We start from the raw sequence: 25,535 nt of genomic DNA, 5'->3' as shown, positions 1-25,535 counted from the left end.
TTGTTGTTCAGTATCACATTTAGTAATGAGAATTGCCTAATGAGGTTCAGCTACAGAACTGATCTCTGGGTGGAAGCCAAGATGTTTGTTAATAAAGCTGGACTAACAGATACTGGCTGTTTATTAGGTACTGATTAACAGAAGGAGCTGTGATAGCTTCAAGTTTAGCCACAAGACTCTGATCATGTGCAAACTGTGTAAGTGAAAGCAGGAAGCATGAAAAGTGTTTTTCACTTCTTAACTACTAAGGAATTATTTGCATCCTTGCTAACACTGGATGAGAGAGATGGTGTGGAAATGTGCTTAAGCCACTAAAACACATTTGTCTTCATTCCAGTAAATGAGAAATTGCAAATACAAGACTACTTCTTTGCATCATTGAGCCTGTGCTTCCCAGAACTGTAGCCTGTCACAGATACCAGTAGTGAGGACAGATGAGTCAGTCTTAAGGATAGAGAATACATTTGCATGGTAAGTTGTTACAAGTCCCAGTGACAAAAGGGAAGTTCTGACTTAAGGGTATGGTCAGGTTGATGTTGCTTCTGTTGCTGGAATGAGATGTGCTGTGTTAGGACGGGACAGGGGGAGCTGCCAAGGCAGTCTCTTTGACCTGCTTTCCTACAGATTTGTCTCTTTCTGCTCCTGCACATGGAATTGGTTACTGTCAGAGGTCCAAAATTAATGTTGTTGGATGTGACAAAACTGTAAGGTAATGTCTACTTTTAGATTGGTGCCTTTTCTAATCAGTACTTCAGAAAAACATGTTTGTACCTCTCAGATGTGCAAGGCCATTTATTCTCCTTCATTGGCAGAGGTTCTCCTGAGACAGTGGTTGAGTTCTATTTCTGTATTTCTTCTCTGTATTTCCTCTTTGTATTTCTGTGTTTCTTCTCTTTGTATTCCAGGTCTCTTCTGTCATCCATTTCCCACATATCCTCATGCTACTTTTCTTCCCCTGATGGCTTCCAGTTTCTTTGAGAAAGCTGGGATGGAAGCAGGTGGCCTTGAAAACACTCTAGGGAGGGAGTGGGCCTTTGCCAGGGGACCGGGCAAAGCAAGAAACCTGACTTTCTCTTCCCACCAACCAGAAACAAGCCATTCTTTCCTGTATAGACAGGACATTTTGGCCTCTTCCAAAAGCCCTGGTAACTGTGGTGTGCCAAGACAGATTTCTTGGAACGTATTCAGCAACTGAACTGGAAAGTGTCTGCTTTGTACAAAATAGGCATCAGCATGATGGATCTCAAGAGTTCTTTCTTTTGTGTGTTAGAGATGATCTGTGGATGAAACACTGGCAAATCACTGTAGATTATAATTGTAAATTGCATTTGTTCTTCATCTATGAAAGTAAAATAAAGCCAGTGACAGATGAATGATGAAAGGGTAAAATTCTATGTACTGCAGCTCTGACTTGCTTGGAAACTGCATAGTTTCTGAGAAGCAAGAATAAATATGGTAAGGCTTCAGGAAGTTGCTTACGTGAAGGTTTGCTTGTGACTAGGTTCAGTTTAAGATTTTAGGCTCTGCCTTTGACTGTCACCGTGGTTCAGGCTGACTTCATTTATTTCACTGCAGTTTTTGTAGCCTGCGACCTAACATGGAAAAATACTCTTTCAGAAAAAGTGAGTTAGGCTGCAGTTTTTTAATGAAAAAAAGAAGATAAAGTGCAGTACCACTGTACCTCTGTACATGTTCACTTGCCTGACTGGATAAACTGTTTGTTGTGAACCAAATAGTTTAGGATTATATTGGGAACTATCTGTTTCTAAACCACCTTTTAACAAGTTCTGCTTTCTGCCACTTCTTATCCATTTTTTTTCCCCCAGTGTCCCCCCTTCCAGTGTTAATAGCTTTGTGTAATGGCATGTCTGACCATCAAGTGGGCTCACAGTTCAAATTTTGCCTTGAGATTTCTCTGCATTTCCTCTGCTCTGCTCCTAGATGGCAGCCGTATTCTAAACAGCTCACTGCTGTTCAGGCATTCTCACCATGGAGACCAGGAGAAGGGAGTGTTTAGTTTTCAGTGAGAGCAACCTGAAAGATCGTTTTTCTTTAGAACATCACTCCTACCTGACAAGGGAAATTAAGATCCTGCTAATGGGTGTTACTGGCTGTCTGCACTGAAACATTGCTTCAGCAGTTCTGAAAGTGTGAGGAGTGGTGGAGTTGGATAATTTGTCAGGACCAGAGAACTCTGAACTTTAAATTGGCAATCAAATAGAAAATGGTTTAAGGAAACTCGTCACCTCCCCTGGAAGTCTCCTGAAAGCTTTCTATGGTGAAATTTTACAAACATCTTTTAATTGTCCAGTTACTTTTGTTCTGATACTGCTATGGTTGATTAAAAAAAAAGTTGAAATTGGGACAAGGTATTGGGGAATACTTTGCAGATTATCATTGTCCTGTGGCTGGGCAGGATTTATTGAGAAAGAGACTAAAAATGAGATAGTGTCTTTGAATATCAGTTCCCAAAGAAGGTCTTTAGGTTGGTTTTATGTAGTCCTTTTTTTTTTTTTTTTTTTTTTTTCCTTTTGTAGTTTTTCTAGATTTTGGGGTGTTTTAAAGTGAAGCAGTGATCATGTAGGCTGTTAGCAGCTCTGTGCCTGTTCCTTGTATCTTGGACTCTACTATGAAGGATGTTTGGCATCTTATTGCCTAACAGGACATGGTGCTTGGCTTCTGATGACCTTTAAGGTATTGACAACCTGTGATTAAACAGTGTAAGCAGAAAGCTGTGTTTAACCACAGTTTAGTTTGGGCCTGTTTGAGAAGGATCCCTGTGTGTGCATGAGCAGGTGCAGGTGTGTTGGAACCTCTGCTGTCTGTGCAAGGGCTTTTGTTTGCACGGGAAGTGTGTGTTCCCAGCAATTCTCATGGTACTCTGCACCTCCAGTGCTTAGATTTGCATCATGGACTAATTTTGGGAAGCAGGATGGACAGGACTCCTACAGGAGAGTTGGCCTGGAAGGTTGTTCAGCTGTCAGTGGGTGTTTGGTCTGCAGGACCTGGGCTACTTGTAGCTGGTGCTGGGCTCTCAGTACCAACTGCAACACCCCACAGATCTCCCGTGCCTGGCTTTCTGCTTGTTATGGCAATACAGAGGGCCAGTGTAAACAGCCAGCTCTTCCAGGTGAGTCTAAAAGCAGTTTGTCCTTCAAAGTATTGCCAGTGCTGTCAGTGTTTTTGTAGTAGGCTTCTCATGAATTTCACTGTGGGTCCTGGCACATAACCTCTGGCAAATCCAACTGCAGCCTTGCAAGGCATTGCTTTCCCCAGTTATTCGCCTACGCTTTAAGGAGGTTGTCACTTTGGTTGCAGTGGTAGTAGGACAGCTCTAATATATAATAGAATAATTTTATTTCCTCTTTTTTTAAGTTACCACTTTCAAAACAGGTTACAGAATTTTGAGTCTGGTTGTCTCAACGTTATAAATGATTAAGCAACTTTTTTGGTTGAGATGAAGTTTTTCTGCATTATGGCAGATCAGACACTGCATGATTTCCACAGATATTGTGAGGTCAGAATGAAATGAAAATATCTGTGAATCAATATACTAAAATATTTGGGTTTTTTTTCCCCTGCACTTACTTCATAAGGGTTTTTGGCACTGCCAGCTGTTGGTTGGGATGTGCCATCCAAGTAAGAGGCAAGGAATTGATTCGGCAGGCGGCAATGAAACTGGATAAATCTCTGTATTTCTTTCTTTCTACAGAAGAAAACCTAAACCTGCTTTCACCAATGTTGTTTAAAATTTCAAGCCCAGAGCATGGTTCACATGAATCATGTGGTGTCATCATGCAGCATTTCCCCAGGAAAAGGTCAGGTACCTCTTTTTCATCTTCCCCTCAGTCTCCCTCATAAGCTGCTTTTTTTTTGGTGCTTCTTAGCTTTGTATGTCAAACCTGAGCTCTGTCTTAGTTTACTGCCTTTGATCTCTACTAAGTGTTATTTCTCTCAATTATAACTTACTAAATTTGTTAATCAGAGTTAAGAATTAAATACTATTTTTAATCTTGGACAGCATTGAGGACCATAAAATGCTGTTAAGAACAGTGAGTGTTCCGCATACCAGGAGTACAAATGTTGATAGTCTGGAGGCTTACCAAGTTTCTGTGGTTTGTTTTGTCTTGGAACAAACAACTTATGAATATTTAATGGAAAATATCATGCTAATAAAGAGAAATCTTCAGACTGAGGTCAGAGTTGCTTTATTTGGAGTAGTTGTGGAGCAAAATGTGTGTGTGTGTGGCCATGTGAGCAGGTGTAGTGATGGGAGGTCGGAGGGGTGCAGTTGGAGTCTCTGCTGTGGAGGTGCTCTGGGTCCCAGCTCCTGGTTCTCAGCAACACCAAAGAAGTGTTTCAGGGTCAGTGACTTGCTGGAGCAAGAGGTGACCCAGGAGTTCTGGTTTTCAGTAAAATGAGTAAATGATTTTACTAGCACAGCAGGTGTAGTGTATTGACAGTAGTGTTTATTGGTGGAGTTGAATTCTTCAGCAAATAAAAAATTCTGATGTGTTAAAGGACATTTTTAAGGAATGGCATACAGTTTATTAACAGCAGAGTTCAGGGATATTTAGATTTAGACTTGTTACAACCTGCATGAGAGTGCAGTAGATATGAAACCTGTCTGTGAAACCACACACAGTGTCCTGGAGGTGGTACAGGTTTTGTTGTACAGGCAGAGTCAGAGGAAAGGCACGAGTGGAAGGAACTCTGGAAGAGAACAGCTGTTTATTTTGCATGAGCCTCTCAGCTGGGGACCATTAAAACTGTGAAACGTTGATGTGTAACTCAGGTGAATGAAGTCAGAATAAGGCTCAATTTGTTTAAGTTCACTGAGGAACTGTGGACTGAGGCTTAAAGTAAAAGTGCCTTTTTTTGTAGCTTTCTGAAACAGTGGAGGATAAAGACTGTTTCCTGTCATCTTAGAAAACTAACAAAGATCTCTTCTCTTTAGGACAGAGCAATTCCAAAGAAGGAAAAGTGGTACAGTAAGTTAGGAAATGCATAAGACAGGGGTGTTATAAATGAGATGTCTTGAGTCTTTGCCAAGTACTGATTCAGAGCCTGATCCTGAGATAGTTTTACCTCTGAATCTGTTACAAACAAGAAACTAAATTAGAAACAATAAAAAAAAAGCGTTTTTTAATTGCACAACTGGAATTCCCTGCTAAACTATGTGGACAAATCTATCTTAAGATCAGAAGATGAGCATTAGAATTTACTTTTAAGGTTTTTTTACAATGGCAGGTCTTGACATCCTGTGAAAGGTTTTTAAAAAGGCACTTTTAAAACAAACCGTTTATTTAGCTGAATGATCACAATTACTATTTCTAACACTTACAAAGAGGAATGTTTTGAAAATAGTACCTCAAAGCAGTGTATAATGGGCTGAGTGGAAATGGAGCAAGAAGCCTAATTTAGAGAAATACTAATAGCTGCATTCTGAAATGCAGCCTGAGTGTTCTGGTGGGGAAAAGTGTCCCACAGTGTTAGGATTACTCATGAGTCTGGTCATCTGCAGATCTATTTCTCTTTCATTGTTGCCCACACCCATTTTAAGAAGATGGGGAGTCTCATCCAAAATTTTTAGCTGACATTTCTTGACGCTGAGCGAATTCCAGACGTGGCAGCTGTGGTGCTGTTGCTTACAACAGTGGCAGGGCAGGCTCTGGCACACAGTTACTTAGCAACAGGGAAGCTCACGTTTGCTTACAGCTCCTGCGTGTGCATCTAAATGTAGTTCTGGAAAAAAATAAAAGGTTAAAGGACTTTGGAAGGGGAAACAGATACTTGAACAATTTGTACTGTTCAGTGGTTGAGACTGATGGCAATAGTGCATAGGAAAATTAGTCTCAAAATATTTTGTCTTTTAAAATCTTTATTAGACTGTTAATATATTGCAAAAATTTGAAATCTAAATGAACAGAATCCTACTCCTACCAACTACAGAAAGAACAAAAATAAAAATACAGCAAATGGTAAAGAGCAGGAGGACATTTTGTTTGAATGCCTGTGTTACAAATGCATTCTTTGGAAACAAGTTTCATTATTTGAACATTGGGAATTTGAGGAAGTCATAAAAATTATGTTTTGTGAGACTAACAGATGGGTTGAGACTGTATTAGATTAATCACCACTGGCTGTTGATTGTTGCTTGTCAGTTCAGCAGTGCTTTTTTTGCTGATCAAGCTGTGAAATCTTAATGGGTTTTTGACAGCTTGCACTCTGTGACTGCAGTAATACCCAAAAGCACAGAGATTTAAAAGGCCACTGTCAGACTGTTCTTGGGTTGTATTATGATTGCAATAATCTCAGTTTATAGGGTTTCAGGCATGCAGTTTTCCTTATTAGCCAGCCCTGGAGCTGCAGTGGGGTTTCCTTATATAGCAGAGGCAGGAAGGCGATTGCAGCTCACCCCAGACATGAGGGGGAGGCAGGGACCAGAGAGAGCAAGCCAGGAGTGGAGAGGGTAGGAAAAAGACAAGCTGGATTTGGCTAGAGAATGGAGAAAGGGGAATTAACAATGAGTGTGGTCAGGCTGCTGGGGGGAGTGCTGTGGAAAGCTGCAGGATGTCACTGAAGGGAGCAGTGCATTGCTTCAGCCTTTGGGAGCTGGGAGGAGGAGCAGGGCACTTTGGGGAGCAAGGAGAGTGACCGGAGAGCTGCTGCACTTGCAGAGGAGTAAGGATACTGCTATTCCAGCTGCTCCCAGAGTTGGGCAGTTCCTTTATACTTAGAAATTAAGTGGTTGGAAAAAGGTATTCTCCAGAGGTCGTGTTCTTTTGTTCCTGTGTTTGGTCTTCCCCATCTGTACTCTTACTTGTGAGTTTACCGGGCTTTTGTGTGGGCAACAGATTCAGACATGATATGGAAGGTGAACAAGATCCACCACCACTGGGAGTGGGATTGAGAGTGTTAATCCTTGTTTTTCAGAGCTGAGTCAAAATGGGGAGACATCTTATGAAGAAGGTTTTTGAGGGCTAGAATGAACCTGGTTAGGGAACAGTGATTTAAAAGACGGGGGAAAAGATCGTCAATCCAGGCTGCCAAAGTTAAAGTCCAGCTAAAATATTTACCTTTGAATTTCATCTTCAATCTAGGGATTCTATAATTCTGATTTCCACATGTATATTCATGTGCTTCATGTGTACTTTATGAGGTTTACTCACTTAAATGATGTCTCCTCTAGTTAATGGTCCATTAAATGAGAGGCTGAAATTACTGCCTCAGAGTGGGCAAGAGGATATGTGCTAATTCTTTATAAAAATACAGGATAGTACATCTGCAGAATAGAAGCTTGATAAAAATCTCTCATCCCATGCAAGCGACAGCCATCCTGTGCTGGGAAACAAGCCTGGTCTCCTTCTCTCCCTGCTGAAGGCATTTTAGAAGGCAGGTCTAGAATGATGTCAAATACTTTTGTTTTCAGTTACCTCTCCATGTTTTAAACAGGCTGTTGAACATGAAATCTGTGCTGCAGCAACTTTTACCTTTTGTAAAGATAAAATGAGAAAAGTTTGTTTTTTCTTTTGTTTTTGCTCTTCATTCCTTCAGTAGTGGAGTCTAGAAGGATCCAGATGCTGTCGGGTTGACCTGTGTAACAAGGCTTGGGGTTTCACAGAAGGAGGAGACTTCTACCCAAAAATTGGCCCCCATCCTTACAGACAAGGCTTCAATCTCTTCTCCTTTCTTCTGACCATCAAAGCCAGCTTTGCTGTGTAATATGGTAGCTCTGAATGCAAAATCATCTGCATCACCCACCCATGTTTGCCAGGAGACAAAATACATATTGAGTCACTTTGTCCCTTAATTTGTTTTTTTTTATGGTGGTTGTAGCTATTTTCAAGTCTTCCCTTGGTAAGTTGCCTTTTGTGAGTTTATTCAGCTGCAGACATTATATGCGCTTGCTTTGGCAGCTGGCACAAAAGCAGAATATTGACAGAATTAAAATTTGCTGGCAGTTGTATTTGTGCTTTGCAGGCAGGATTCGTCGTAGTGCAAATCTTTGTGGGCTAATGAAGTTAAAGCAGGGCTTTAGATAGTATTCTTTTCAACAAAAGCAGCTTGCCTAAAGCTGTCTCTGCCTGTGTTTTCCTTCTGAAACAATGAGAGCGAATGCTGCAGGTTTAAAAATGGAATATAATTTATGAGGCATCAAGCCTTGGGCATGAGTCCTTGTGTAACTGGAATTTAAAATCTAAAATGAATATTAATGAGGTGGGGAGGGTTGCAGACCTGTCCTTTAATACTAATCCATTGTGAGTGGAGCAGCTGTAGCAATGAGCTGATACTGGCACAGAGACAACCAGGAATTGACTGCTCTTAGAAAATGCCTCATCAGTCAAAGTCTTCACAGGCTCCTGAATACTTGTCCTGATCAGATAGAGAGGGGCACCTGGACATTTCTGGTGTCAGTACCCTGCCTGCTGATCTGTTTCCCTGGGGACACTCCTGTGCTGGCTTTCAGCTCGTGGTGTGGATGGAAGCGTAATGGAAGGGTAAGTTAGCAGTGCAGTTTGGAAGTGCCTGTGCAAGAGAACTGGGAAGCTTCAGGCTAATGTTTGGGGCATAGGCATGGTGACTTAGACTGGGTGACATCAGTGTTAGAAGCTTCCTGCCTCTGATTATTAATGACAACAAAGTTCTCAAATACTTAAGTGGTTTCATAACTCTTAAGTGTGTGTAGAAGAAATGTGCCAAGTGACTAAAACTTCCCCTCATTTTCAGGAAAGAAGACACTTTGTATTAGCCATTTGATCCAAGTAATGTTCAGATTATAAATTCCCTGAAAATGGCATGTTTGTGGACCAGGGCACCGCCTCCTAATTCACAGAGGCTGATGCTGGGAGATGAGGGGTCACCTCAAAAATGCTGAGCCCCTTCATTTTACTCTGTAGTTAGGGCAGGAATTTGCAAATCTGTCAGCAGCTGGCTGGAGAAGCCAGTTATAATAAACCTCTTTACCTCTTGTTTTGGTCTGTGCTCTAAATGCACTGATGTGCTGCTGACTTCTCTAGTTTGAGAGAGGAGTTTTGGAATGTAAGTACAGCAGATTTGAAGAGTTCCTCTAAAAGCTGAAGTACTAACCTTGATCTTGATTTTGTTTGTTGGATGTTATGTGCATGAGTTTTGGTAAAGTTCTGCATTTATTCTATAAGTAAATGGTGTCTTGTGGCACCTACAAAGTCTATACTCAAAGTGATCACTCTCCTTGCCTCTAGATCAAAGGCAAGGCACCAAGATCCAGATTTCCTGATATCTAAAATCCATTAGACTTTACCCAGGTTCTAAAGATAACGTAGTCCTGTGTCCATTGTCACAGAAATACATTTAACTTTGTGAAAAGTGAAATATTTCCTTGTTGGGGATTGAAAGTTATATAGTTGCTACTAAATTGTTGCCTTTTAATACTCACAGAATCACACAGTCCAGAAATGACATTGTGAGATTGGAAATTAAACTGAGGGAGAGAGAAGCTCCAAATTAATTATTTTTCAGAACCTAAATGGAAAAAAAGCAGCCAGTGAAACTCATAATAATAATATATTCTTAATATTAATTAATGCAAATACTGCAGGAAGGTGTTGTTTTACACTATGGTTCTGTATTTAGATCTGCTAATGGAAGGTTGCAGGCTGAGCATTGCTCGTTCCAGAGTTCTTGCCAAAGTTTCTAAAGGATTCTCTTTGTCATGCAAGCTTTCCCCTGTGGCATGGTGCTTGCATGCTGTACGTGCCTCTGCTGCCACATGAAGTAATAATGTCTCTTTACTAAATCTAGAGTAACTGCATGGTTATTTGTGCTATTGGAAGAAGTCACAAATATATAAAAATACTTCTTTCCCTCTCTTGGGTCTAAGGTCGTTGTTAAGCCCTGAACCTCTTGAGCAGTTCCAGTATTTGTTCTTTTCTTAGGTACTGCAGTGGGAGTCTTTAATTGCCACAGTTGCATGGTAGTAAAAAAACTGAAGGCCATGTTCAAGATGTCCATGGGGATGCTCTCCTGTTCCTCTGAGAGTGGCGGGGTGCTGTTCCCAGTGCCAGGAATGCTGCTGGAGCTGCTGCATCCCTGTCCATGTGGAATGGCTCAGCAGGGACAGAGCTTTGAGCTCAGAGGGCACCAGTATTCCTGTGCCACTGCATGCACCAAGCTGATGTGTCTTAAAAATCTTGGGGCAGTTTTGACCTAGAATTTATGGTTTACTCTTGCCCTTTAAAAGGGCAGAATGGTAATAATAGATCTTAAAGCTGTGAAAATATTCCATGAGCTAGGAAAGGTTTAACTCTGTTTTACAGGTGGAAAAGCCGAGGCACAGAGATTGAGTTAGGCATTGCACAGGGGTCTGGCAGTTGAGACTGGTCTCATCTCTGGAGGTTTAAGTCCAGCATCTGAGGCAGCCCCAGGCTGCCTATGTCCCTTTAGCAGGATGTTACACTACTAACATCTCTAGAGCTGTGCTCAAGTCACCCCAGGCAATCCCTTGTTACTTGTTACTAAACCTTTGTACTTGTTTATTAAATAGCCTGAAAAACATTCCCTGTCAGGCAGTAAAGCAAGCATGGCCATCTCCTCCCTGGCTTTTGCCCTGCAAGAGTTCCTCACTCACCTGATTCTGGTTTTCTCTGTACTTACATTGGTTTCATTTTGTTTTTTAACAGCATTTTTGTTACTTTGCTGTACAAACCCAGCTGGAAACACACCACTTGTTGTTGCTGTGAGAGGGGCAGCCAGCTCTGTACCCCCACGTCTGGAGCTGACATCTCTTAGATCATAATGCTAAAGGTACAGTATCTTATCTCCATCACTGGCCTGATGGTTTCAGGGCAGGCTGCCCGTGCACCCATGCTGTGGTGGCACACACTCCTGTTGGGATTGAAGCAGTGAAGATGTGGCCCATGCCAGGCCCTGCTCCTGCTGCCTGAGGTGCTTGTCCACCTGCTCAAAGGCAGGGCCATAGTGAGAGGCTGTCATTTGTGTGCCCATGCCTGATGGATTCATCCTAATGCTAGATCACTTGCAGCTTGTAATCAGAGATAATTCTATTACAGCTTGTTGGCTGAGTGAAAGAGGAAAGCAAAGATTAAAACTGAAAGCAGATTTGCTTCTACTTCTCTAGAACTAATTTCCTTCTTAGATCATCCAGCATCTTGGTATCTCCTCTGTTTGTGTGTTTGTCCTCCATGGACACAAACTTACAGGTAAGACCTCTATTAAAAAGTGGTATATCTTACACAGGGCAAAATAAAAAAGAATTCATTAGCTGAGAATCAAATGCACAAGGAACATCATTTGGGTGCCTTGTGGCTGCATATTTAACTGTGTAGGTAGAAATAAAAGATCCTGGATCTAGGGGTTCACAAATATGCCTGCATGGACTTAATGGCGACATACACTTGTGCAAGGAAGTGAGGTATTCTAGAGACTGAAGGGAATGGCTCTGTGTGCATTCCAGCTGATATAGAGACAGTGCTTAAGGCGTAATAGGTTTGTGAATTCTGATGGAGGATGAACCCTCCTGAATGGTCATTTTGAGTCCATTCATTGTTCCCACTATTCCTGTGCTTAAGAAATTGGGCATGCAAGAAATTCCCACATGTGTTACATTTGTGTTGTGTTGAAGGCAATATCCTGCAGCAGTTATCAGTGTCACTGAAAAACAGAATAGCACTTGGATAAATTACAGTCTTGTCACTGCTTGGCTGAAGCCAATGTGCTGTCCTTAAGTTACAGCGACAGCTAAGTAAAATTGGATTAAAATAAGCAAAGGAACAAAGAAATGCAGAGAAGGGACTGCTCAGTGACTCCAGAGGTCTGGCTGTCATCTTGTATTGTTTCTGTGCCCAGGAGTATCTGTTATCAGTGATTCAGGAAGTGAACTGCTGGGATATGGATAGAACTTAGTACTGCTGATAAGGCAGTGAAATGACTGAAATGCCTGGTGTAGTGTCAGATAAGATGAAATGCCTGCTTTATCACACAAGCAGAATTCTAGCAAGATCCAGGGAGGCTGTGCAGCTTTATTCAGTGAAAGGCTGCAGGCTACCAGGGTGACCAGCAGACAAGACAAACAGAATGGGGACTTTATATCAAGAATCTGCCCTGCACAGATCCCTACGTTTGAGCATGGGAGGATTTTGTGTTTCAGATTACATAAAGAGATTCACGGTAAGGGACTCCTGAGTGCTTTATTGTGAGCCTGGTTTGAAACTGAAAACTTTCTGGATGGCACAGAATTGGTTTCTGTGCCTTTTGTAACACGCTGTGTGTGTTTGACATTCTTGGCCAGGTTGTGCAGCCTGTTGGCTTGCAAAACACCTGCCAGCCTCAAGGAGGTGTTTCTGAAATGATGACTGCAAGCTTTGCCTTTGTAAATAAATTTACTTTTCACGGGAGCCTTGTCACATTCAAACTTTTATTCTGACTGGAATATTTGTGGTATAGGATGGCAGACTGATATTCAGATTATGCGGAGGTTGGTCGTTAGTGCTTTTTGCTTTGCTTGCCACAGGTCTGTGAGTTCCATGCAGTGACTCTGTTGGGCAGGCTGACCCTGAGGTGATTTAATGAGCAGCCAAGTTTTGGTGAGCCCATCTGACCTGTGGTAGAAGCAGTGCAATCACCTTGAGCCGTGGCACTCAGTGCCTCACAGGGTGCTGTGGGGTCACCCTGGAAAGCTGTGAGATCAGCACCCTGCAGTGCACAGGTCTGACTGAGGAGCAAAGCCAAAGAGAGCTGTCCCCAGAGCTGAAGCCCTGATGGACAGAGCACAGACCCTGTGAGCAGAGAGCCGTGGAGACGCCGCTGGTGGAAGGGAGAATGGGAATCTGCTTTTCTACCTTTGTAAGCTACCCATTACAACCCACTGTGCTTTCAGGCTGCCTGTGAGGTTCAGTTTCAGTTACTACTGTGGCAGAAAGTCTAGGAGAAGTATTTGTTTTCAGCAGCCTGTTTGCATTTACCTGCTTTTTGAGCTGCTGAAAAGACCAGTAGCAAAAAATGTACTTAAGCAACTTTAAAAAGAATTCCATGGGCATATAATAATGTTCAAGAAATTAAAAAAAAATAAATTGTAGGAGTTGCATTTTAATTAGAATAGATCAGATTGTTGTGGGTCTTTTGAAACTGTTCTCTTTTAAAATTTTGAAGAAAGGATTTTGTCATTTATTTTGTTCAACAATAGCTGTAATGGCTTTTCTTAAAGAGCTTGTATTCATAAACAGCTTTGTTTTTTAAAGAGCCAATGGAGTAAATGAACTAAATCAACAGCAATAAACTGAATTCTGGCTCAGTGGAAGAACGGACAAAATTTTCACTAATTTCAATGAGTAAGATATTGTTCCAAAGCCTTAAATTCCTTTAATGTAACAACATGTAATGGATTTAATAAGCAAGAGTATGATTATTTTTTTTAATCATAAGAAACAGGCTCAGTTCACCAAACACATTTCATATCCCAGTGACTGCATGTTTTGTTGTCTATTTATGGCAACGTAGAAGAAAAATATTTTGGTCTGTTCATTTGAATACACTACTCATCTGTTGTTCTTGTTGAAGAGGTAATGATGTGTTTAAATTGTTCATTTCCAGCTTTTTGTTAAAGGTAATAAACAGCCTGAAATATGTGAGATTTTCTCTTGCTTTTTTCCTGAAGGAGTGCAAATGAAAGATATTTTCAGGACTACAGAAGGTGGCCCCAGAACCATAAAAACAAATGAGCCAGGGTTTTTTGGACTAGTCATGTCTTGGGGCAAATAAGTCAGTGCTGCAGTTATCTGTCTCCATGGCATTCTGTGGCTTGGCTCTGTGCGATCAGAGTTAGTGTTTTGCAATGAAGACTATAATGAGATTCAGAATATCTTGTTTCTCTGTAATTGATCTGTTGGGTGACTGAGTAATTCTTTCATATTCATTACTTCAATTTCCTTTTCTGTAAAATTAGTGATAGTGGTGCTTCTCTTCAGGAAACACATTAAGGTCCACAGGTAAAAGTTATCTTAGATTTATTTTGATTTATTGGTTTTCCTTGTCCTCAGTGCACTAACAATCAAAACCAACTTTGTTTTGGATGTCTCGCATTGGATTACATCACTCTGGCCAGTTTACCAAACTCATTATGTTTATCTCTTGGAAAATCATCCTTTGTTTTGTTCACAAAGCTAGTACTCAAGTTCATGGAGCATTGCAAAGGGAAGGATGCTTTTGGAGGATGGGACTGGCAGAGAACACATAAGGATGAATAGTCTTGGACCACATGTGCAATTCTTAGTAAAGCTGGTGAGAACTGCTCTAATGTGTAAGTTTAATATTAACCCCAGGGAGAGCTCTCTTTTGCCAGTGTCAGCCTGCAGGTCAGGTTTGAGCCTCTCCCAGCAGGATCTGTGGTGTGTGTACAGTTTGATGTCAGTGGGTGCAGGGGGGAATCTGTTGTTGCTGTGTTTCTGGGCTGTTCTCCTGTGCAGTACCTGGGGATCTGCCTGCTGCTCTCAAACAAGGGCTGGCTCAGCTGACTGGGCTGTTGTGGAAGGATTCTAACCCCAGGCAGCTCTGCAGCAGTGCCCTGCATGTTTTTACAGATTGATTGGAAATCTGTTATTGCTCAGAGGTACAGTGGAGGGGGGAGTTGGTGTTCAAGCAATAAGATGAGGCATTTTTTTCTCTGAAATTAATTGGACTCTTAGGAGAGGCAGTGACAGGAGTGTTCTAACGTGTGCCTGAAGATCAAGGCACCTGTACTTCCTTCAGGCTTTTCCTTTCTGGAGCTGAACAGCTTTGATGTTCACCTAGATCAATCCTTTTAACCTTAGTGGTGCTGCTGTCTTTCTTCTGATTTGCTGGACATGATTTATTTTTTATCCTTTTTTAGGACACAGCCCTAATGAGATATTTGAAGTCACCTAGTCATTCCCATAAGTTAATCTTGATGCTCCTCTCCTCATTCCTGTTTGTGATTGGGGGTATGTGTCTCACTCTGGAATTTTTCTGGAGGACTAACATCTTGTTAGTTGCTCAGAGGTATTTTTCTGAGTCCTGTGTAGAGTTATTTGGAATTCCTCAGGTGCTGTTGGTTCACATCCTGAGCTTTGTGTTCTTGCACTGCACAACAATTACCTTTAATCTCTTTAAACAGTTGTCTCCTGTTTTGTGGAGTTGATGCTGGGACTACAGAGCAGCTGATGGAGATGAACCTGCAGTTCAGGCTCCTGCTTACCTGGGAGTTGCTCTTCTCTCCCCCCAGCAGAGCAGCTCTGGGATCCAGGCTCTGGGCAGTCCATGTACTGCAGGGCCCAAACAGCCCTCCTGGGGTGCAGATTCTTGGCAGGCTGTGTGCACACTGCTGTGGAGAGCTCACAGAGGCAGACAGACTGAAAGAAATGAATGGAATTAGTAAACCATTCTGAAAGCAGTAGAAAAATACGGGATTGACAAATTTCCGAGCATCTCAATTGTTAGCACTGTCTCCCCAGGCTTTGTGGGAGCTCAAGAGGAAGATGTCATATGCTCCAATTTAAATTTTGCACCATAGTGGTCTGCAGTCTAAATATACTCTATTGAGTATCCTTTCAGACAGTTCATATCCCAGAAACTAAAGTAGTAAACTATATATAGTCTGTGACATTACAAACCAGGTTTGTTTTCACCTTCTCCATGGCTGAATTGAGATAGCAGGAGCTAACAGGTCCTCCTGCTGTTGTCTTCTATATTTGTGGCTCACTTTTCACTCTCTCATTTGTGTCCTTGTGTTGTTGTTCAGGCTGGAGCAGCCCCTGTGCTTTCTGGCTCACCTATCTTGGGCATGTTTCTGATTTCAGGTGCTGAATGCTTCCCTTCAGAGACCTGATTCCTTCCAGCACTGTCATTGCATGGTCGCTGATAGGGTCTGGGGCTGGGCAGAGTTGAAAAGAAATGCCCTTTTTCTATCAATAGCTCTGTTCTGGATGTTTTCTTGGTGGGTTCCTGTTCCCAGTTTCAGCTGAAGCCCCCAGTGGGGGAAGCCTCAGGGTTCTGGTTAATTCTCAGCCTCCCTTTAGGAATCAGCACAGCTCGGTTTGCATCTCCCTTGACCTGTCTTGCTATAAATTGCTACAGATTTGATGACTGATTTACCTTCTCGTTTCTTGTTCTTTATGCAGAATTATCAGGTTTAGGGCCAGAACACATTGGCACAAGCTACCAAATGGCTGTGGGTCATCCCACTGTGTGAGGCAGTTGTCACCACAGCCAGCAGGGATGGCCTGTCTTGGCAAGCCAGGTAGGAAGCTGCCAGTCCTTGCTGTGGGACACTGAGCTTGTTTGGGGCACTTTTATCTGTTTTATGGTCAGTGCAGAATCCACTCTTCACTGGATTGATTCAGTTTACACAAACTTTGTCAGAACTTTCCTGTTTCTCCTTTTGTAGTGGAACAAGAGCATGAGACCCCTGCATTTCACCATTTCCAGGATATTATGTAGGGACTCCTGCTAGCTGTAATTTGCTTACCTCTCTGCACAACATGACAGCAGTATTTTCCAGCATCCAGCCCCGTGTTTTAACTCCTCTCCTAATTTTTTGCACTGAAAAGGTCTTGATGCACTGTTCCTGGATTTCTAGCTGGCGCTGCCCTGCTACCCATTAGTGGCAAATACTCCTGGTATCAGCTAATATGAAATCCAAACCATTTCTATCCTGGATCTTTTATCAGCACTGTTATTTGCTTTCTTTCCTCTGGGTGATTTTGGCTTTGTGGTGCCAGGCCTGGGGCTGTTTTTGTAGTCCACCCTGATAATCAGTGTGTCTGTTTACACTACAGCTGTCTCTGCAATGCAGCTGGAGATTAATTTGTCACTGATCTAACAGCAGAATTCCAAAATCAATGATTTATTTGTTTTAATTCAGGAGCCTCCTATGAGTGCAGAGAAATGTTTGTGTGGTTCAGGAAAATGAATGCTCTGGAGTCTGTTGACTGCTGATTTAAGGTAGCAAGGTGGTTCAGAAGGAAAACTTCTGAGTCCTGATAGAAGCCCTGCAGAGAAGCACTGGGGGGTATTTGCTGTTTTGGGAGTGGAAATGGCTGTACCAAATGTGCTCTGGATTTCTGTTCTTACTAGATATTTGTGCTGAGATACTAACCCCAGAGGGAAAGATGGATCTCTGTGCTTAATCACACAACTGGAGCCCTAATTCAAGGCTTCTAATTCACACCCAACTGTGGTTAAGCTATCTGCTTCAGAGAGACAAACCTAAAAAATTGCCTTCCTACTCCTTGCTCTGAGAAACTTGATTCCTGTTGTTAGTTGCCTTCTGCAGTTCCACTGGCATGTGGTATAATGTTCCTTTAGAGAAGCTTTTCTGTAGATCACATTCTTTTATTTGTTTCCTGCTTACTTCTTCCAGCCTGATAAAAACCATTATAAGTTTAGCTGGAGATGCTTTTCACAGCTGAGATGGATGCAGCAGTTTCTCTGCTTTTTGCCTGACATTGAAACATTCACCTAAAGGACAGCAAGGGGCTTCTGTGTGAGCTTTGATTACTGAGAAGAGTTTGCAAAACCAGTGCTTTTTGTACACAAACTCTTTTATTCTGAATCATTTTCAGAGCAGTTTGTGTCGAGACTGATGATTATTAAGCCTGAAGTGATGGTTATTCCTGTATTTGTGAATGATGTCAAAGCACAATACCAGAGATCTAAACCAGCAGGTGAATATAGCACACAACAGACTTCATTATAGGGCAGATAAGTATTTGCTTGATCTAAAATTTTGTTAACATGGTGGTTTGGGTTTCAGTGAGAAATAGCAATGTCAAAGAGTTCTTACTTAAAAAACCCCTAGTGTTACATTCCTGTGAAGAACATTATTAGCAAGGAGCAGTGAATGCAGTGCTTGGGGTTTGTTGTCCCACAGCTGGGAGCTGTCAGGTGGGAATGTGGGTGAGAGAAAAAATCAGGGACTGAGATCCCAGCTTCCACAGGCCTGACATGATGGCAGGAACTGCTTTTGTAAACTCCACCTGGGAGGACTTTCCAAAGGTATGTGGCAGTAGCCAAGGGATGCTGGAGTCCAGTTGGATGGTTTTGGAGGCTGCCTCTTGCAAGGCTGCCTGTGAACGCTTCTGTCTCTTAATTCCAGTGCAGTCCAGCATGATTTGAGGTGCTTGTGTTTTACCTGTCAAAGACCTAAACCACTGCAGTGTAAAATTGTGCCTGAGGTGGTCATACCTCAGTCAGTATCCAGGAAGGGCAGAAGGGGGGCTGGAGGAGAGTTCTTGCCTTTCAACCTTGGGCATGGAAGTGGAGAAGCAAAGAAAATAGTATGATGTGTTCTTACAGCAATTGTCAGTCATGGTGGTGAGAAAGGTGGTGTTGGAAATGATGGTTACAAATTAACAAGTTAGTACAGCTCTGAGTGTGCATTTTTGTTTTATCTTTTCAGACTTCAGAAGCTAAAAAGATCTTCTGAAGTAGGAAGGGAGCAGAAGTGCAGAAAGTGCAGTTAGGGGATTTGCATCTTCTCAAACAGAAGCATGTTGCTGGCAAAGTAGAGGCTTTTCTGAGGGATTTGTTTTGAAGCCAGTTGAATTTCAAGTCAGCAAGAACAATTGTGCTGGTTTTAATGTGTTTTGGAGCAAACTCTGGATTATGTAAGTTTGTTTTTCAGATAAGTTGACTGTCTAGAAATAACCCTTTCTTATGCCACAGGTCTGTTCCCTGTGTGTGTATCCTGAGAGCCCTATCTCATCGTTCAGTGAGGAGAGCTTGCTTTTACTGGTTTTATTCCTGTTGGCATTACTGCACAGCCAGGGCCACTCTCCTGTTGTGGCAGATCCCCAGTGACACAGAATTACCTGTACCTGAGCAAACTGCATTGACACAAGAGCTTTTGGCAGGTGTCAAGTGGGCCTCAGGGCTCTCTGCTGAGCTCCCAGTAGTACTGAGAGAGCATCTTGTAAGTAAGAGGCTTCTTGAATCTGAGGAAAGCTTTAGTGGCTGACCCTTAAAATAAGCAGGCTTTGTGAGGCACTGACTGCATTAGATGTAAAACCACTGAAATTCAGGGGAAGCAGGAACAACATGACTTCTTAGTTCAGTTTCCAGAGGAGAGATCTTTGTTGGATGGTGTGGAGGAGTGGGAGAGTGAATCCTTACCGCCACACTGAGGAAACATTCTCAGTTACCACTCTTCTGCTCCAAGTTAGTTAAATAGCTTAATAGCTGCTTAAAAATAAAATAGATTGAAAGGATGAAAATAGCAAGTAATGAGTTTTCTAATGTAGTTTCTGTGAGTAACAGACTTGGTGGTGAGGAATAAGCTCTGGGGTCAAGTGAGTGAATGTGGATAGACAGCAGGTGCCCTGTTGGCATCCTGAGAGGCAAAGGAACCTGGTGGAAGGACTGTGGGCAAATGGTAAACAGTGTTATCTAGCAATCTCATCACTTTGATGTAAATGAAATGTCATAATTGATCTGTTCAGCTCTCTGCTGTCAGCTGCCTGACTGAGATGCATTACAATAGTGCTCATGGTATCAGGTTCAGTAACCTATCCCTAGCTCTGCTGCTGTCTGGAGACATCCTTAGATTCAGTCGTCTGGAAAATAATGAAATGGAAGTGGGGAAGGAAGCAGGACTTGCAAGGGTATTTCCTAATTGGCTGTGTTAGCAGTTTTGTCTCATTCAGGCCTGGAAACCCCAGGTTTCCATAGTGATGGTTGGGTGTACCTGGCGCCAGAGTCATGTTGTGACAGAGGCAATATTGAGTTGTTCTTGCCAGGGTCACCTAGGGGTACCAACAGTGTTCCATAGATCTTTTTAGTGGGCAGGTGGATTTCAACCAACAGGGCGTGAGTGATGCATTAAATGTGGGGTTCTTGGCCTTCTCAAGCAGGTGTGGTCCCGGTCCCAGTGAGCTGGTCCCAGCAGGACAGCCAGCCATGGGACTGGATGGATTTATCCAGCCTGTATGGCATATCCTGCCTTTGCAAGTTACTCCTCTGAATTAGAGCCAGTGCCTCCTTTGTGCTGGCTGGTGTTAGTATTGGTCTGTTGCTGCAGCATTACCCTGTGGATACAATAAATTTACCTTTTGTGCTGTTCATGAGAAACTAGGTTTAGTATTTGAAAAATTTAGATACCCTAAAAAGGTTCAGTTACCTTTTCATTTGCTGGAGAGAAAAGTAGGACATGTATGTTAATGAGCTGCAGCAATTAGATGTAGATTAAGTAGATTTCCATTATGACTTGAAAAAGCTGACATCTGGTTTCTAAATATGTAAAAGATATTTCTAAAAAAATCTACTAATTTTTTTTTGGCCTGAGCCGTGTTTATCAGATGTAGCCAGACTGCTTTGAGCTTATTTGCTTTGGTTTTTCCTTTTGTAATCTCCTGATGTTTTGCCACATTGCATTCTCCATCGCCTTGGAACTCTATTGCACTGCAAACTTTTCCCAAAGCCTTTAAGTTCTGTATTAAGCTTTGGCTTTTTATAGGCCATATAAAAAGTTATTTTTTCATTTTCTTATGTATTGTCAGCCATCTCCGGTTTTACAATGTTGTTGGAAGCAATGCAACAATCTAATGAGATGATCTGTTTGAGCAGCTGGTTTAACCTCTGTGACATTTCTCATTTGGGGTATCAGTCTCTGCTGTCACTTCAGTACATGGTGTAGATTTTAAAAATGCTTTGTTTTCTATTCACTCCATCTTTGAGGATTTTTTCCTTCCTTTGGGTCAGACCTAGCAAGGAGGAATTGTAGCTAAACTGCCATGTGATAGGTTTTCTGTGTTGAATCTGAATTTTTCTCTTGTTTTCTGACATCTCTCACAGCTGGGAGCATGTGTGAGAGGTGTGAGCCAAAGAGGAATAAACTCTTCTCCCCCTTGAGCATTGAAGTCTCTTTGGCATCATTGGTTCAAGGTCACTTGTAGCTGTGTTTCTCCAGCATGTGTGTTCCTTTTCTCTGCATTCCTGAGATACCTGATACCTTGGAGGTGTTTTAAAGGGATCAGAAAAGTTCATTTCAGTCCAGCCAACAGTAGAATCAAGGCAGTTGCCTGCACACTCCAGATTCCAGTGCTCATTTTTTCTTACCTGGAAGAAATGAGCAGGGAGCCAGAGGAGACCAGTTGTCATCAGAAACTTTGTTCAGCTTCCATGCAGATAGTGATGGAGTCTTGTGGGTCACCAGTTTGTGCAATGCCAGCAGGGGTGACTGAACATACCTGTGCTCTCTGCAGGAGTGCTGCAGCATTCCCTGGGGTTTGTTGGTCATACAGCACTGGGTAAATTTGGGGGCTGAAGATGAAGCACGCTGTGTTGTGGTATCTAAGTGCAAGATGTCCTTGTAAGCAACAGCTCCTCCCAAAGCAAAAGTGACTTTGACAGGCTCTGGCACTTGTCACAGTGGCTGTGCTTTTTTGTCATGTCAGGCATTTTAGGATTTTTCCCTTCTTTTTGGTAGCTATTGAAAGGCTTGGGACTAGCAATGGAAATAAATAATAAATACTCTCTGCAGGCTGCTCAAGCAAGATCTGAACACTGGGCACTGAATCAATGTTCTGAACAACAATTGCCTGCTTTTGTAATTCAAAGCAAAAGCAATAAAAGGGTTTTTGCCAGTATTTGAGCATATTATCATCCTGAAGGCAAGACAAACTGTTAGACTTGCCAGAGCCATTTTTTTCTGGTCAGCAGTGCAAAAGAGGAGAGAATGGAGGAGAAAATGGAAAAAAAACCAAAAACAAAACAAAAAACTGACCTTAACTTTGTGACAGATGTTTAAAACTTTTTACTTTGGTCCTATTGAGGTTTCCTTCTCTGTCTTCCATCCCATCTGTAATTTTGCAGCTGTTTATGGAGGCACAGGTTGATGTAAGTAGTATAATAAGTCAAACAGCTGTATCAGAGTAGGAGGCAGTTGTGGCTGTATCTTCCCTGTTCCTCAGACAACACTAGCAAGGAATGTTTGCTGCATATTTTTAGCAAGAATTCTCGGTAGAGCATTATTTCAGACATCTCTCAGTGCACTGTGTGAGCAGTTGGGTGGTGAAATCTGTTTCGTGTGGCTGGAATACTCAGTGCATGTGGCTGCATCCAGAGGAGAAAGGGATGGGATTTTTGGTTTTTTTTTGAAGCCCCACTTTTTGCTTTGCACACCATTTACCACAGTAAGTGAAGAGGATTAAATCAGCAGTTAGAGGAATAATAACGCTAGATAATAACTGGGCAGCAATCATGCTTTTTGCTCTCGGTTGTTAAATACCTAAGACAGCAGCTCAAGGTTTTGCAGGACTCCTGTTTGCCCCCAAGCACAGCCAGTTGTGCTCCTGGTTGTACTTGCATTGTTTCCTGGCCATGTGCTGTGCCTGGAGTGGCACGCTGCTGGTGGCAGCTTGAGTTCTGTGTGTGCAGCTGGGGATGACTTTCTGTGGCTGAGCTTCCTTGATGAAGTATCTGCTGTAAGTTGGCTGACTTTAAAGACAGCACTCTAATGACTCTACCACTTTCTTCTTCTTCCTAACAGGACAACGTTCAGTAGGAACTCTTGATTTAGTGAGTTATGTTGGTTGTTTTTATCTTTTGTCATCAAGCATGTTTGTGGGCTTGAAATAATTAATTCCTTGGAGGCATTTGGCTAAAACCTCTTCATTCTTTAACTGCAGTAGTAGAGTTGCAAGGCATTTATTGCCCATGTCCTAAACCTTCAAGACAGAGCTGAATATTTTACTGTGTTGTAAGGGATATAACAGAACTTACACCATTCTATCCCAGACACTGTGAAAACTCCAGTGACTTTAAAATACCTTTTTGGTCAGGAGAAGTGACATGGCACAAATGGCCAGGTTTTCTTCTAAAGTGACTGCTTGATATTCAAACTCTTCCATGAAGGTGATGAACAGTCCAAGTCTCACAGCTTTGGCTGTGTTGGGTAAAGCTGGTTATTTGCCTCTAAAAGTCACAGAAACACCAGGTTGGCTATAATCATATGATGGCCTTGGTAGGTGTAACACTTCTTTTAAAGTGTAAATAAAAATTCTCATTTTACAGAAGCAGCAAGGATTCAACATTGCCTTGAGAAAGGAACTTTAATGCTGCTACTAATCTGTGGGAAGGGTTTTAATGTCTAGAATGTCCTATGTCATATAGGAAATTCACCTTAAGAGTGACATTTTCTTTCCATTCGCCCTTTACAAAAAATGAGGAAGGGACTGGAGGCAGAGGGGTGCTGAGGATCCCAAAGGCTTTGCTGTGGTTCCATTGTTTCTCCTCCCTGCTCTACACTCAGCAGTGCAAAGGGACTCAGGAGAACCAGACACAGTTGTGTGACAGTGTCACATCTGGCATGGGACAAACTGCTCTCTCTTGATGCCACAGTTCATCCTCTGTGGCAGAGAACTGACTCCCCTTCTGTGTGCTATTGTAAGGGTACATTCATTAATGTTTCTAAAGCATTCACAGCTGTGCCAGTGGAGCCTGTGCAGTGTGAAGTGACTTTTTCTGTTCTCTAGTGACTCTAATTTGTATAGTAGATATGCTGTGATTCAGAAGTGAAAAGCAAGTCAATAACAAATCCTTTAAGATTCATGATTTAATAATTTAATTGCTAATAGTTAGACTAATTCTGCTGTGCCTTCGTTACGATTTTGTTTTAACTTGGTTCATTTTTATAACCTGGGAGAAAGATTTAATTTTAGAAGTTTCAGTTGACAAAGACATGCTGGAGCTAGATATGTATTTCAGGTCATTGCCATTGTACTCTATTTTTAAATTCAAGTGCCAGCCAACTGAAAGAGCACCCTGTGTCTATGCTGGGTGTTCTGCATCCGTGCTACACGGCTGAATTCTTCCAAGCTTCAGCTCAAGGCCAGCCAGTTTACTTTTATTTTTTTTCCTGTTTAATGAAGGGAAATGTTCTAGCACCTTTTCATTATCACAGAACTAAAACTGGTCATGAAAACAATCCCCCTCCCTCCAGAGGCCTGCTCGGGCATTGGCCATTGTTAAGATGCTTGCCTATCAACAGCCACTCGAGAAAGAATTTTAAATGGTTTTGTGACGTCAAGGAGGCACAAGAAAACATAGTCTGGTGCCAAATTGCCTCCATCATTGAAAGCACACAGTAAGAAACAGATAACACAGAAATAAATCTTTTGTGCAGTAGCTATCTCACGACATGCTCTAGCGACTCCAGTAAGTGAGCTTGTCTGGTGGAGGAATAGCTGAAGAAGATGAACTTTCAGAGCCTCATGTTCTAATTTATGATTAATGCAAAGCCAGCCTAATCTGTCTGACTTCCTGCTGTCTGGACACAATGTCTGCGGGGAGCTTGGACCTCGCACAGGGAAACGCCCTGACCAAGTTTCAGCCTGCAAAAGTGAACAGTTTGAGCACGGTGGACAAAAAACTCTATCTCTTGAATGAAAAGATGGACAAACTGCTGCATTTCCAAGAAGACCTGACAGGCAAACTGCAGCAAGTGGACAGAGGCATTGCTGATGTAGGAAGTGGCATTAGCAAGCTCACAGTATCCCCAGCTCCTGATGGCACAGGGGCAGTGCAGAAAGGCCTGAAGGAACCCGACAGCGCTGCCCAGGCTGACGTCCAGAGCATGTGCTCAGAAGTGTTGAATTTGATGAAAGCTGCCCAGCTAGATGCCTCCAAGCATAAGGAGAGGCTGGCAAAGATAGAGAAAAGGGTTGATACTCTGGATAAAGTTATTACGTTTGTGGGAGAAGTATTAAAAAATTCTAAAGTAGTGGATTTCATTCTCAAAGGCATTGTGCCCTGGAAGAAGGGGAGTCTGCTGGAAATCCCTCTTGAGGTTGGTTTAGTTTTACTGTTCTTCATTTCAGTTTATGACATAGCAGGGCTTTAGACTCTCCTGTCAGTCTCTTGCATGATGTTTAATTCAAGCTTTCCTTTCTGTATTGCTGGTACAGGTTACTGCTGGGACCTTTGAATTGCAAGGCTCTTAAGGCAGGGAGCAAGCTCAAAACAGTGTGTGAGGTTCATGAAGGGTGCTGGGCAGTCCTGGAATGGCTGTGAGGAGGAGATTGCTACTGGAAAGGAAAATTCAGCTTTTACCAGTGCTCAAAGCTCATCAATGTCACCCAAATTAGTGACTGAATTGAGGCCCCAGTGAAAAGTAAGAGTAACATACTAGAAGCTTTTGGGTTTTTTTGAGAGAAGCTTCTTTATCCTTGTTTGTTCACAAATTCTGAACATAGCACCAGTTCCTGAGACCTGTGCTGACTTATGGTCATGTTACTGAGCAGATTTACACATCCTTTGACATCTTAGTTGTCTTTAGCTACATTTTAGTGGTGCAGCTGTGACTTCATCAACTCCATTGGCATCGGTCACTCCTGAAATCAAGTAGTTCTTGTGTTTGCAAGTTCCCAGACATCAGTTCCCAAGCATTTCTTAATTATTGAGGGCAGTGACTGAGGAACAGGCAAGACCAGATACGGTGTTTTAAAATAGATCAACCTTGTTTTCCAGGTGTCTGGAATTAGTTCTAGGTAATGGGAGTTTCCATTTTTCACTGTGGCTTCCACCCC

The 25,535-nt window shown here is 42.3% G+C and overlaps 1 protein-coding gene across 9 annotated transcripts in view; it reads left to right on the top strand.

The window, feature by feature from the left end:
• The first annotated feature begins 8,221 nt into the window (after window positions 1–8,221).
• Window positions 8,222–25,535, top strand: part of MYLK3 (myosin light chain kinase 3) — a 36,157-nt gene continuing 18,843 nt past the window's right edge. Inside the window, exons 1-2 of one of the 9 annotated variants that reach the window (XM_038147956.1) lie at window positions 8,222–8,501; window positions 10,662–10,785. In XM_038147956.1, coding sequence (XP_038003884.1) covers window positions 10,777–10,785 — 9 coding nt within the window. In that variant the 5' untranslated portion in view covers window positions 8,222–8,501; window positions 10,662–10,776. Of the gene's footprint in view, window positions 8,502–10,661; window positions 10,786–11,899; window positions 12,169–12,483; window positions 12,844–14,220; window positions 14,278–23,526; window positions 24,797–25,535 lie in introns of those variants that run through there. The other 8 variants (XM_038147958.1, XM_038147951.1, XM_038147953.1 and 5 more) reach the window with 8 other exon arrangements.

This window comes from Motacilla alba, chromosome 11, assembly GCF_015832195.1.
Source record: "Motacilla alba alba isolate MOTALB_02 chromosome 11, Motacilla_alba_V1.0_pri, whole genome shotgun sequence".
NCBI lineage: Eukaryota > Metazoa > Chordata > Aves > Passeriformes > Motacillidae > Motacilla > Motacilla alba.
Note: the sequence above shows the minus strand (reverse complement) of the source record. Positions and strands in the feature narration are given on the sequence as shown.